At 38.3% G+C, this 12,193-nt stretch overlaps 1 protein-coding gene across 4 annotated transcripts in view; it reads left to right on the top strand.

Annotated features, from left to right (window-relative positions):
- Positions 1-12,193, top strand: part of NUP205 (nucleoporin 205) — a 102,719-nt gene that overhangs the window by 67,182 nt on the left and 23,344 nt on the right. For all 4 annotated transcript variants that reach the window (XR_014833734.1, XM_021079230.2, XM_085005395.1 and 1 more), the window contains 5 exons: positions 4,136-4,284; positions 5,181-5,372; positions 6,263-6,384; positions 8,345-8,483; positions 10,765-10,891. Coding sequence is in view for 3 of the 4 variants with exons in the window: in XM_021079230.2 (XP_020934889.1) it covers positions 4,136-4,284; positions 5,181-5,372; positions 6,263-6,384; positions 8,345-8,483; positions 10,765-10,891 (729 nt within the window). In the remaining variant the exon portion in view is untranslated. The remainder of the gene's footprint in view (positions 1-4,135; positions 4,285-5,180; positions 5,373-6,262; positions 6,385-8,344; positions 8,484-10,764; positions 10,892-12,193) is intronic.

Below are 12,193 nucleotides of genomic sequence, written 5' to 3'. Positions count from 1 at the left end.
TCTAATACCATTTTTAATATCCCTAGATTTTACCACTTACGGACATACCATTATCTATTTAGCCTACCCATTTTTGGACATTTAGATTATTTCTAGCTTTCATAATACCAATGAAAATCAGTAATCATTTGGTGATTGATCATTTTCATTTGTTCCAGGAAGCAGGCTACATTAATTGTGTTCTTGTTTTCATAAGGCTTATATCCTAGTAGAAATGGCAATATATGTATTTATAAAACACTAAGCTTTAAATTGGGTGATATAGACCAGATGCCAGCAAACTTTTTTTTTTTTTCTGTCTTTTGTCTTTTTAGGGCCACACCCGCAGCACGTGGAGGTTCCCATGCTAGGAGTCCAATCAGAGCTGTAGCTGCTGGCCTACACCACAGCCACAGCAATGCCAAGTCCAAGCCGCATCTGCGACCTACACCACAGCTCACGGCAACGCCAGATCCTTTCCCACAACCTCATGGTTCCTAGTCAGATTCGTTTTCACTGTACCACGGTGGGAACTCTGCCAGCAAACTTTTTACATAAAGGGCCAGATAATGTTGTAAACTTTATGAGCCATATGCATTCTGTTGCAGCTACTCAACTCTGCCATTTTAATGCAAAAGCAGCCAGAGACATAAGCTGTGTTGCATTAAAATTTTATTTACAAAAACGGGTGGGGAACTTGCCACTGTGGCACAACAGGATCCCTGGGACACAGGTTTCAATCCCCAGCCCAGCACAATGGGTTAAGGATCTGGCATTGCTGCGGCTAAAAAAGGAAAAAAAAAAAACAAAAACAAAAACAGAAGCAAAATAGGTGGGAGATCATATTTTGCCTACTGGCCTCAGTTTGCCAACCCTGAAGTAAAATTACAAGTTTTATAAGAATTAGGAGGAGAAAGGAAATCGAGATTTTGGCTTAACTTTTCTGATTGGGTTGCATTTGGATAAGAATAAATGGAGAGCTTTTCAGGCAAGGCCCAAACTAGGAAGGAGTAAAGAATCAGGAAGATATCTTGGCCATAAGCAAGAGAGACGGTTGATGGAAAATAAAGCCCAAGTTGAAAGGGTAGGACCCTATTATTAATGACCTTGAAAATGAAACTGCAGTGTTAAAGCTAGTTGAATTAAGCAATAACCATTTAAAGTATTTAGATATGAAGAAGTTGGTGTTTAGGAATGTTTGTGAGACGGTGATTCATATGGTATGTTGGAAGAAGGGACAGATTGGAATAGAAGAAACCATTTGGTCGTTTCTAATGAATTATTTTATCCACCAAAAAATGAGGATTTTAGGAGTTCCCGTTGTGGTGCCGCCAAAATGAATCCAACTAGTATCCATGAAGATGTGGGTTCAATCCCTGGCCTTGCTCAGTGGGTCAGTGATCTGGCATTGCTGTGAGCTGTGGTGTAGGTCACAGATGTGGCTCAGTTCCCTTGTTGCTGCTGCTGTGGTGTAGGCTAGCAGCTACGGCTCTGGTTTGACCCCTAGTCTGGGAACTTCCATATGCTGTGGGTGTGGCCCTAAAAAAAAAAGCAAAAAAAAAAAAAAAAAGATTTTAAGTAAAGATCTAATTAAATTCCAAATCACAGATTTTTCTTATTTCTAGGTAGTGGTATCAATAAATAATATTGGAACTTTGAGATCTATTCACAGTTTTTTGGGTTGTTTTTTTTTTAACTTTTTAGGACCCCACTTGTGGCATATGGAGGTTCCCAGGCTAGGGGTCAAATCCGAGCTGCAGCTGCTGAGCACAGCAACAGCAATGCAGGATCCAAGCCGCATCTGCAACCTACACCACAGCTCACAGCAACACTATTCCTTAACCTACTGATTAAGGCCAGGGATCGAACCCCGAACCTCCTGGTTCCCACTCGGATTCATTTCCATTGCGCCACAATGGGAACTCCTCTGTTCACAGTCTGAAAACTGGAAAGTATTTCTTTTCTTTTTTTTTTTTTTTTTTTTTGTCTTTTGTCTTTTTTGTTGTTGTTGTTGCTATTTCTTGGGCCGCTCCCGCGGCATATGGAGGTTCCCAGGCTAGGGGTTGAATCGGAGCTGTAGCCACCGGCCTACGCCAGAGCCACAGCAACGCGGGATCCGAGCCACGTCTGCAACCTACACCACAGCTCACGGCAACGCCGGATCGTTAACCCACCGAGCAAGGGCAGGGACCGAACCCGCAACCTCATGGTTCCTAGTCGGATTCGTTAACCACTGCGCCACGACGGGAACTCCTGGAAAGTATTTCTTTGATACTTAACTGGTCTTCTGTAAACCATTGTTTTTCAGATTTCACTGTGAACCGTAGGTGTTCTTGCAGGGGTACCTACGGGTCACACTTTTTTGGAAGAGTCTCTATAGTGATGTTCCAGCATCTCTCTACTGTCATTTTAACCACAGTGTTTGAACTAAGGAATCCATGGCTTAAAAAATGTTAAACCTATAAAGTAACGGCTTTTAGGCTTTTGCCCAAAGCCTTTATTCAAACAGTTTTGTGGCAGTCCTACGTGCCAAACAAAAGGAGATGGCGTAGCTCACTGGGCTAGATTCCCGAAAGCCCACCCCCATGGCACCCCACCCGGAAGGCATCCAGTGGCATCCCTGGAGCAGAGTTTCTGAACTTCCCTTTAAGCTGCCAATCAGTCAATCAATAATTAATATTTGAACTTCTATTGTGCACTAGACCCTGTGGTAAATTCTGGAGAAATAGTGGTAGATGGACATAATGCCGTTGTTCACTAAGTTTACATCTGATGTAGGGAGACAGAGAACAAGCATGGAAACCAAAAAATACCATAATCTGAATACATCTGATAAATAAGTACTATGGAGAAAATAAATAGTAGTGTGACATATTGTGGGAGGAGGAGGGAATGTTGGAGGTAGTTGAGAAAGTGATATTTGATGGAGTCTCGAATGATGAAGAGGACGCACCCATGCTCAGATCTGGGAAGGAACATAAAGAACAGTTACTATAAAGACTCTGAGACTGAAGTAAATGCTGAATTTGAGGGACAGGAAGGCTAGCGTGACGGTGACATGGGAGGGATGGGGGAGGAGTGCGGAGGGAGAGGCGGTTAGAGAGGTAGATGGGACTAGAAGACTTGAGGATGTGACACGATGGAGAAAATAATCGCATACCCTCCTCTGACACTCTTTGAAATTAAGTATAAGTATGACTAAAATAAAATCAAACTAGGGATAAAGATATTTTAGGAAAAAATATAAATATTAAACTATAATGTTAAAACTCTGACGTTTTGCCTGCTGCAAACTTTATAGTGGAATATAGACCACAGCATGGGTTACTTTTATTTTTCATGATTAAACCTGCTTTGTTTTACTCTCTATTCTGATCGTCTTTTCCTTTTTGGCTGGCACACGGAAGTTCCCAGGCTAGGGATCACCACACCATAGCAGTGACATGAGCCACAGAAGTGTAAAGCCAGATCCTTAACTGCTAGGCCACCAGGCAATGACCTGATCATCCTGTCTTGAGAATCCTTTCTCAGTTTAAAAACTTTGCCATGTACTGTTTGGGAAAAAGTCATAAGATTAGTTTCAAGTACAGATTACTGCTTTATGTAGTGTAATTATGGAACTTTTCTAAAAGGTTTACAGGAAGCTATGTAATGTTATGAGCCTGTCTTTATCCTTGTACCTTGAATTAAATTAAATTTATCTTCATAATGGATAAACCCCTTTTAATAAGTATTTCAATTAAAAATATAAAAGATTAAAAATATCTGGTTTTGGAGGCAGATCTTTGTCTGCTTTGTTCCCTATCCTTTGTAGCCAAATTCTCACAGATCTCAGTAAAAGATAAAACAAGGTTGGTTGGCAGGATAAATGCAGGAATTGGTTCTCTTGGAATTTGTGTAATAATTCATTTGATTCTTTATGAATAGTTTATCCTTTTCCTGATGCCATTGTGGTAACTGTAACAGTTAGTGTGCCTGCATAGAATAGTGCATTGTGTTCTTCAGGTTAACCTGCCCAGACTGGTTGGTTGATGGGCGTTTGTGTAAGTCTGTAATGTAACGGAAGGATTTGTTGTCGTGTATGAGGTGTAATTACTCAGTTACCCAACTGCTTTTTGCTGGGGTGTTTTATGTGTCTTCTGTTGTAACCCTTTAGCCAAGAAAACCATGTGGGAAAGGCTGACAGCCCCTGAAGATGTATTTAGTAAATTACAACGAGAAAACATAGCCATCATTGAGAGCTATGGTGCCGCCCTCATGGAAGTGGTCTGTCGAGATGCTTGTGATGGTCATGAGATTGGAAGGGTACAGTAACTCCTCCTTAGTATTATAACTGGATAAATATTTTGACTTATTAAAGTATAAATTGAATCAACTTTTCAAATATATGTTACATATTGAGAATATTTTCTGTAATATATTTTAGTGAATTTGCTTATTTGCTATAATTTCCATTTTGTTTATTCATGTGTTTTTAAAATTATGTTCAGAATCTTAATTAGTTTATAATGTACCCTTAGAATAGTCTTTTTGTTAATTTCGAGGTTGGCCTTATTCTGGTAGAAGCAACAAAGATGCTGCTTAATAAAGATCTTTGAATATTAGGATGTTGGATAAATAAGTTTTATACTGAATATGCCTTTCTCTGCTTTTTTGAGGAGTATCTGCATTTATATAACTTTAAAATATTGTGTCATACTGGTGATAGACAATACAGCCAGAAGATAGTTTCCTGCTGTTGGAAAATTACGTAGTATTTGAATAATGTAGCATGCTCTCAATTATGTTAAAAAATATTTGGGAAGAGGTAGATCAGAATGGTCTCTGTTTATCAGATAATGTATTTTCTATATACTTTTCTGTTTTCTACAATGAGCATGTAAAACTTTACAACTTGGGGATGGGAAGGAAGCTATTTTTAAAAATCCCTTTCCTCCAACAAGTAATGTTTAGATTCTGATAAAATACACTTAATGCAATTATTTGAATGTAGTAGGTTTTGTTTCAGAAATATAACTTTTCCCTTTTATTAATAAATCAAGATTCTGGGTACATAGCTTTCAACTTCTATAAAAACAAAATAAGAAAGTCATATTGCAAGTAACCCTTCTTCTTGTAAGAAAAGTTTTAAACATTTCCACGTTATTGTTGATTTTAGTAGCCATCTCCACGTTTTGGACTGTGGTTTATTCCTCCTCCAGATGCTGGCACTGGCTCTGCTTGATCGGATTGTTTCTGTAGATAAGCAGCAGCAGTGGCTTTTGTATCTTTCGAACAGTGGCTATTTGAAGGTGCTTGTGGACAGCTTGGTAGAAGATGACCGCACTTTGCAGAGCTTACTCACTCCACAGCCTCCCCTTTTAAAAGCTCTTTACACTTATGAATCCAAAATGGTAAGGCTTTATATTCACTTGACGTCACAGCAATAGGCCATTTCCTCTTGGGGCTAAAGAGCTGGTAAAGGAAATTAACATGGCCCACATTTTGAGTATTTCTGTCATACAAGCTATAGTCATTTCTGAGGAGTTTTCAGTTTGGGAATGTGCTAAAAGTGTATCTTCTGAGCATGCCAGAGGTGGGTTGACGTGATCCTGAGAGGACTAGTTGGGTGCTGAGACGGCTGCTCACTCACTCAGATTGATTGCCAGTGCCCAGCACTCTCTGAGAAGAGTCAGCAAACATGTCCTGCTCACAACAAAAATCAGATTATACTAGTTGCCTATTGAAATCCAAATGTAGATGTACTGGTTCTACATTACACACAGGATTTTCTTTTCAATCTAGTATATATAATTCATCATTTCATGTCCTCCAAATCTGTTTTATCCTCTGTTCCCTTCTGGTTAAATATGCCACAAATGACCCAATAAGAGAAGCTCTAAAGTCAAGGATTCTTCATTAACTCTTTTTTTCCCTCCTTTCAGCGTTTATTCAACAGTTATTGATTAAATACCTATTAAAGGCCAGGCATGGCACTAGATGGTAGATATACAGCTGTGAGCAAAACGTACAACCTTCCCTGCCCTCCCTAAGCCCCCGTGATGTTTTAGTTGAATACTTAATGCATGCAAGGAGTATGCGGCACTTCAGATGCACTCTGCCATTTACAAATCCTAAAAATCCTGTGGTACACATGGTATCATGTGCCGCTTTGTAGCTAGCTCAGAATTTTTCTTAATCAATGATTGCAGATCAGAAATGTGCTATGAGAAAGTTTCATTTTTTACATGAGACCCTTGGGTGTGATCTCTGTACTGATGATTTCCATTTTATAACTTCTTAGGCATTTCTCACAAGAGTGGCCAAGATACAGCAGGGTGCTTTAGAGCTACTGAGGTCTGGGGTTATTGTGAGACTGGCACAGTGCCAAGTCTATGACATGCGCCCAGAAATGGACCCACAGGGGTAAGTGTACATATCACGTGGCTTTAGCTTTTGTTAAGTTTCCAGTAAAGGATCATTAAGGGGAAAAAATTTCAAACCTAATTTTACCATTTATAATTCTATTTGAGCAGTACTCTTTCATCCTGATAATTTTCTTTGGTCATACATCCCTGCCATTTATTTATAAATGGAAGTTACTAGTGAGGGTAAGAGTAGGTAGGGACCTTTTGGAGCCAAAGGGAAATGGGAGAGCCTTTTGTTAGGAGATGTTTTTTCCCCAACTTTGTAATGTTCGGTAGAAATACATGTTTTCAGTTATAGTGGTCTTTTTAAAGTATTGTAGTGAAATTATAATTTGTTATGGATTGTCTATCTCTGATGATTCGAATAACATTTTTTGTTTGTTTTTTGCTTTTTTAGGGCCATACCTGCAGCATATTGAAGTTCCCAGGCTAGGGGTCAAATCAGAGCTGCCAGCCTACACCACAGATACAGAAATGCCAGATCCAAGCTGTGTCTGTGACCTACACCACAGCTCATGGCAACACTGGATCCTTAACCCATTGAGCAAGGCCAGAGATCGAACCTGCATCCTCATGGATACTAGTTGGGTTCACACTAGTTGAGCCACAATAGGAACTCCTTGAATAGCATTTTATATTTTTGTCATTTTAACATTTTACCAACTGCTTGCTAATTTGAAAGTGTCATGTGAAATTATTTTAAGTTTCAAACTTTCTAATAGATTTCTCAGTTGAGTTTCAATATAGTTTTTTTTTTTTCCTGTATTTTCCTAATGGCTCCAGCATTGTTAATTGTTAGGCCTATAGCATACCCTCCTAATATTAAATAACATTTAGGTCAGTTTTAGTAATTTTCTTCAAAAGACCATTATCAAATAGAATGTTTGAGTTTTTCAGACTTAACTGTAGAACTATTTTACTTCAAAAAAGTGTTTTTTATTTTTTGCTTTTTTTTTGGCGGGGGGAGGCACACCTGCAGCATATGGAAATTCCCAGGCTAGGGGTTGAATTGGCACTACATCTGCTGGCCTACACCACAGCGACAGCAACTTGGAATCCAAGCCGCTTCTGTTTCCCACCCCACAGCTCATAGCAACACTGGATCTTTAATGCCAGGGATTGAACCTGCATCCTTATGGATCCTAGTTGGGTCCACTGATCCACCAAGGGAACTCCCCCCAAAAATGTTTTTAAAATATCATATATTTTTATTTATTTTTAATTTTTTATTATAGTTGATTTACATTGTTCTGTCAATTTCTGCTGTATAGTTAAAATATCACTTTGTAAAGTTTTAGACATGAGAGTTATTTTCACCTTAGATGAAGAGGATTGAGTAAATTATAGCCTCAATTCATGATACAGTATTATCTTTAGAAAGCCTTTATTTTTCTTTTTATTCTTTTTATTTACACATTTTGCTTTCATTCACTTCTCTTCAATAGGCAACCATATTTTTTTGGCCCAAAAATTTAACTATAAACATTTATAGTAAATAATAATTTATTAATACAGTGTTTGAAACCTAATCTTAAAGGTTAAATTATTTTAAAACTTCATATTAACTCGTTAGAATCTTGTTTTATTTTATGTAATGGACAATGTAGATTCATTTTTGGCTTTGGGTATAGAAGAGGGAAATTTGGGGTAAGTAACTTTTGTTTCTGTCTGTTTCTTACTCATGGTCTCTATGGCCCAAGGGAACGTTTAGAGTAGAATAAGTATGTCTGGGGAACTTTAAGCATTGTCTTTTCAAATTATGCAAATATCTACTAATATTTTTCAAAATTCAAATAACGGTTTTCATTAAGTGTGCATACGGGATGCGGAGTGCTCATTAGTAGCTTCACGTCTTAATCAGCCACTTGTGATTGTTTGCGTGGAGGTGGTCGGGGACTTGGAATGTACCCTAACTCTTGAACCGTTGCTCTCTCCTTGTTCATTGGAAATGAATCAAGCATGTTTGGCATGAGAGACCCACCAGTGTTCATCCCTACTCCGGTGGACCGGTACCGCCAGATTCTCCTTCCTGCTCTCCGTTTGTGCCAGGTCATCCTCACGTCTAGTATGGCCCAGCACTTGCAGGCAGCAGGGCAGGTAAGAGGAAGCCGTAGTGTAGAAATCATCACAGGCAAAATCTTTTACAGGTGCCGAAGCCGTAGATGAATTTGCCTTAATCACTCTGTGGCAGAGCTGGGTGTTGGAAACAGGCCCCTTGTACTGCGCTCTGAAATTCATTGGCCTTTGTTTCCTGCTCTTGTTTGAAAGAAACACCACAGCCAATTGATAGACTAGTGAGAGGGGAAAAGAGATCTAAATGTGTTGTTCTATAAAAGGAAGCAGCTATTGTGATAGAAATAAGCTGGCCTCTAAGATGTAATTTAACTGAGTATTTATTAGAGAAGGCTGTACACTTTATTAGATCTTGAAAAAAATGCAAAAGATAGATGACAATGCCACATTTAGTTGCAGTAATTAACGAATGAATAATTTAAATAAGTGATTTTCTAACTAATATTTTTCCTACAGATACTAGAAATTCTGTTTTCATTGCTTTTCAGTGAAATCTTCAAATATGTTTCTTTAAACTAATAATACAATGTAGAATTTAACCTTTCACTGAATAATTAGGCTTATCATTATGAATCTGCATTTTTTTATTGTATTGCTCTGTTATTGTGATACCCTCAGGAACTGTGTCCTAATAATTTATGGTAATTTTATCTGCTTTCCCTGCCATCAGTCTTCAGGCTACCTCACCAGGATAGAATGCTGCTGTTTCTGGTGTGGCACCAGACGTTACACTGCATTAATCTAGTCCTTTGAGTCAGTTCTTTAACACTCAAAGGCTTTTTTTCTACTTCGTTGAGATTAAGATTTTTTAGTAGAAATGGGACATTGTGATATAGGACCAGTCTTGTATGGAGCATAGTGGAATCACCTGGGTAGCTTCTAAAAAATATAAATTACTGAGTCCAGCAATGATGGGCTGAGGCTAGGAGTCTATATTCACAAATAAAAAGGGGCACAGTTCCTGAGTGATTCAAATGTTTAGCCTGTTGTGGCATATTCCCTGCCTTCAAAGATATTTATAATGTAGTTGAGAAGATGTTTGGATATGAAAATGAGTGAGTCCTCTATGATGGTACATTATAAAAAAGGTAAGCTGGAAGGGCAGAGTTTGGAGGTCGAGTTGTTTTTTTGTTGTTGTTTTTTTTTTTAATGTTTTATGGCTACACCTGTGGCATATGGAAGTTCCCAGGGTAGGGGTTGAATCGGAGCTATAGCTGCCAGCCTACACCACAGCCACAGCAATGCCAGTTCCAAGCCACATCTGCAGCTCAAGCAATGCCAGATCCTTTAACCTACTGAGCAAGGCCAGGGATTGAATCCACATCCTCATGGATACTAGTCATGTTCTTAACCCGCTGAGCCATAGTGGGAACTCTGGAGATCAAGATGTATATCTCCTTTATTTTCATAATATCAAAAGGAGAATTAGACAAAAGCCTTTTGTGATTTTCCCCATTTTCACACTAGTTATACTTCCAGAGAGCCAACCTGAGTTCAGTTAAGTTTTATATATTTTTTTAATCCTTTTTAGGGCCATACTTGTGGCATATGGAGGTTCTCAAGCTATGGGCCACAGCAACACCAGATCTGAGCTGCGTCTTCGATCTACACCACAGCTCACTACAACATCACATCCTTAACCCACTGTACAAGGCCAGGGTTCAAACCTGTGTCCTTATGGATACTAGTCAGTTTCTTTTCTACTGAGCCACTTCGGGAGTTCCCAGTTAAGTCATTTTTATACACATTTTGAATTCATGTTCTAGTTCCATTTGGATAAAAATAAATAAAATGGGGGTCAAATAATAGTTTTCATACAGTATTTACAAGTTATATTCTTCTACAGTAACTTCCAAGTATATTAATTTCTAAACTTTATATTCTTCTACAGTAACTTCCAAGTATATTAATTTCTAAACTTTGAAATAATCCATATTTTTAGCTTTCTTAAATAAATGTTTGCTTCTTGAAGAAATGAACTATGTAAATGCAAAAGGTAACAGCTTATCTAATATTCATTACATTAAATTACTTGCTTCAGTGTATTAAATAGATGGATAGTAGGTTGCAGACGCGGCTTGGATCCCACGTTGCTGTGGCTGTGGTGTAGGCTGGCGGCTACAGCTCCGATTAGACCCCTAGCCTGGGAACCTCCACATGCCATGGGAGCGGCCCTGGAAAAAAACAAAAAGATAAATAGATAAATAAATAAGTAAATAAATAAATAGATGGATATAAATTTATAATGTAATTGTTTACTCTTCCACCTCTGTTTTTTCCATTTCTCCTCCTTTTCTTGGCTTAGGTGTTGCAGTTTCTCATTTCGCATTCTGATACCATACAGGCAATCCTGCGCTGTCAGGATGTTAGTGCTGGGTCTTTGCAGGAATTGGCTCTGCTGACAGGAATTATAAGTAAAGCAGCACTTCCTGGTGAGTTGGTTACGTTGGATGGATTTTTAACAATGCTTTACAGACTGACATACACTTAATAGAATGAGGTTATTATTACTTTGCAGCTACTTATGACTTATTTGAAATTGGATCTAACAGTTAATTCCCTTTTTTGGAGTAATGCGTTTATAAAAATGATATGTGGTCGGTGTAAAAAAATTCAAAAAGTTCAGAAAACAGATTAATGCTTGGCATTCCTGCTGTGGCACAAAGGGATTTGGGGCATCTCAGGAGTGCTGGGACACAGGTTCAATCCTGGGCCTGGGACAGTGGGTTCAGGATCCAGTGTTGCCACAGCTGCTGTATAGGTTGCAGTTGTGGCTTGGATCTGATCCCTGGTCTAAGAACTCCATAGGCTGCAGGGCAGCAAAAAAAAAAAAAAAAAAAAAAAAAAATTAACACTTAGAATCCCACTATCTAGAAATTACCAAATGTTAACATTTGGTAAATAGCTTTTAAACATTGTTCTGTGTATATGTACATTTTGGAGAGGGGCGTGTGGTAGAGAGAAACAGACATACAAAGGTAATTTACGAGAATGGAATATCTTTTACATAAAGTTTTAGAAAACAACTATTTAATTTTACATGAACTTAATAGATAAAAAACTAATTGAAGTGAAACTGAAGACATCAATGAATTCCAGACAGACATTTCTTTATACAGGAGTATAAGAAATACTGGTTCTTAAAAGATCACTATGATTTAGAAGAAAAAAATATTATAAAAAATTAAGATATGTTGGTTATTTAAAAAATTTATTTGGGGTTCCCTTTGTGGCTCAGTGGAAACAAATCTGACTAGTATCCATGAGAATGAAGGTTTGATCCCTGGCCTTGCTCAGTGGGTTAAGGATCTGGCATTGCCGTGAGCTGTGGTGTGGTCACGACTCAGCCCAGATCCTGCATTGTCTGTGGCTGTGGTGTAGGCATTCGACCCCTAGACTGAGAACTTCCATATGCAGTGGGTGTGACCCTGACACCAAAAAAAAAAAAAAAAAAAAATTTTTACTTGTATATTTGCTTAGATTCCAGAACAGCACCAATTTTTACTTGTATATTTGCTTAGATTCCAGAACAGCACCCTTTCTCTTTTTTCCTCCAATAGCTTCTCCACTCCTAAGTTCTTTCTTTTGATTTATTTCTTGGTATTTTTAATTCGTATTCAGGTCCCCTCTCCCAAGAAAAGGTATATAATACTCCCTGAATTCTCTCGTGTTTACAAACATCTTAAGGTTGCCTTTCTTCCTTGATAGCAGCATGACCAGCTCTGATTTTCTTT

Source organism: Sus scrofa, chromosome 18 (assembly GCF_054392235.1).
Source record: "Sus scrofa isolate SSC_HxYL_T2T_F1_AM1 chromosome 18, Sscrofa_HxYL_maternal_Yorkshire_Landrace_v2.0, whole genome shotgun sequence".
NCBI lineage: Eukaryota > Metazoa > Chordata > Mammalia > Artiodactyla > Suidae > Sus > Sus scrofa.
This window is presented reverse-complemented; position numbering and strand designations above follow the sequence as displayed.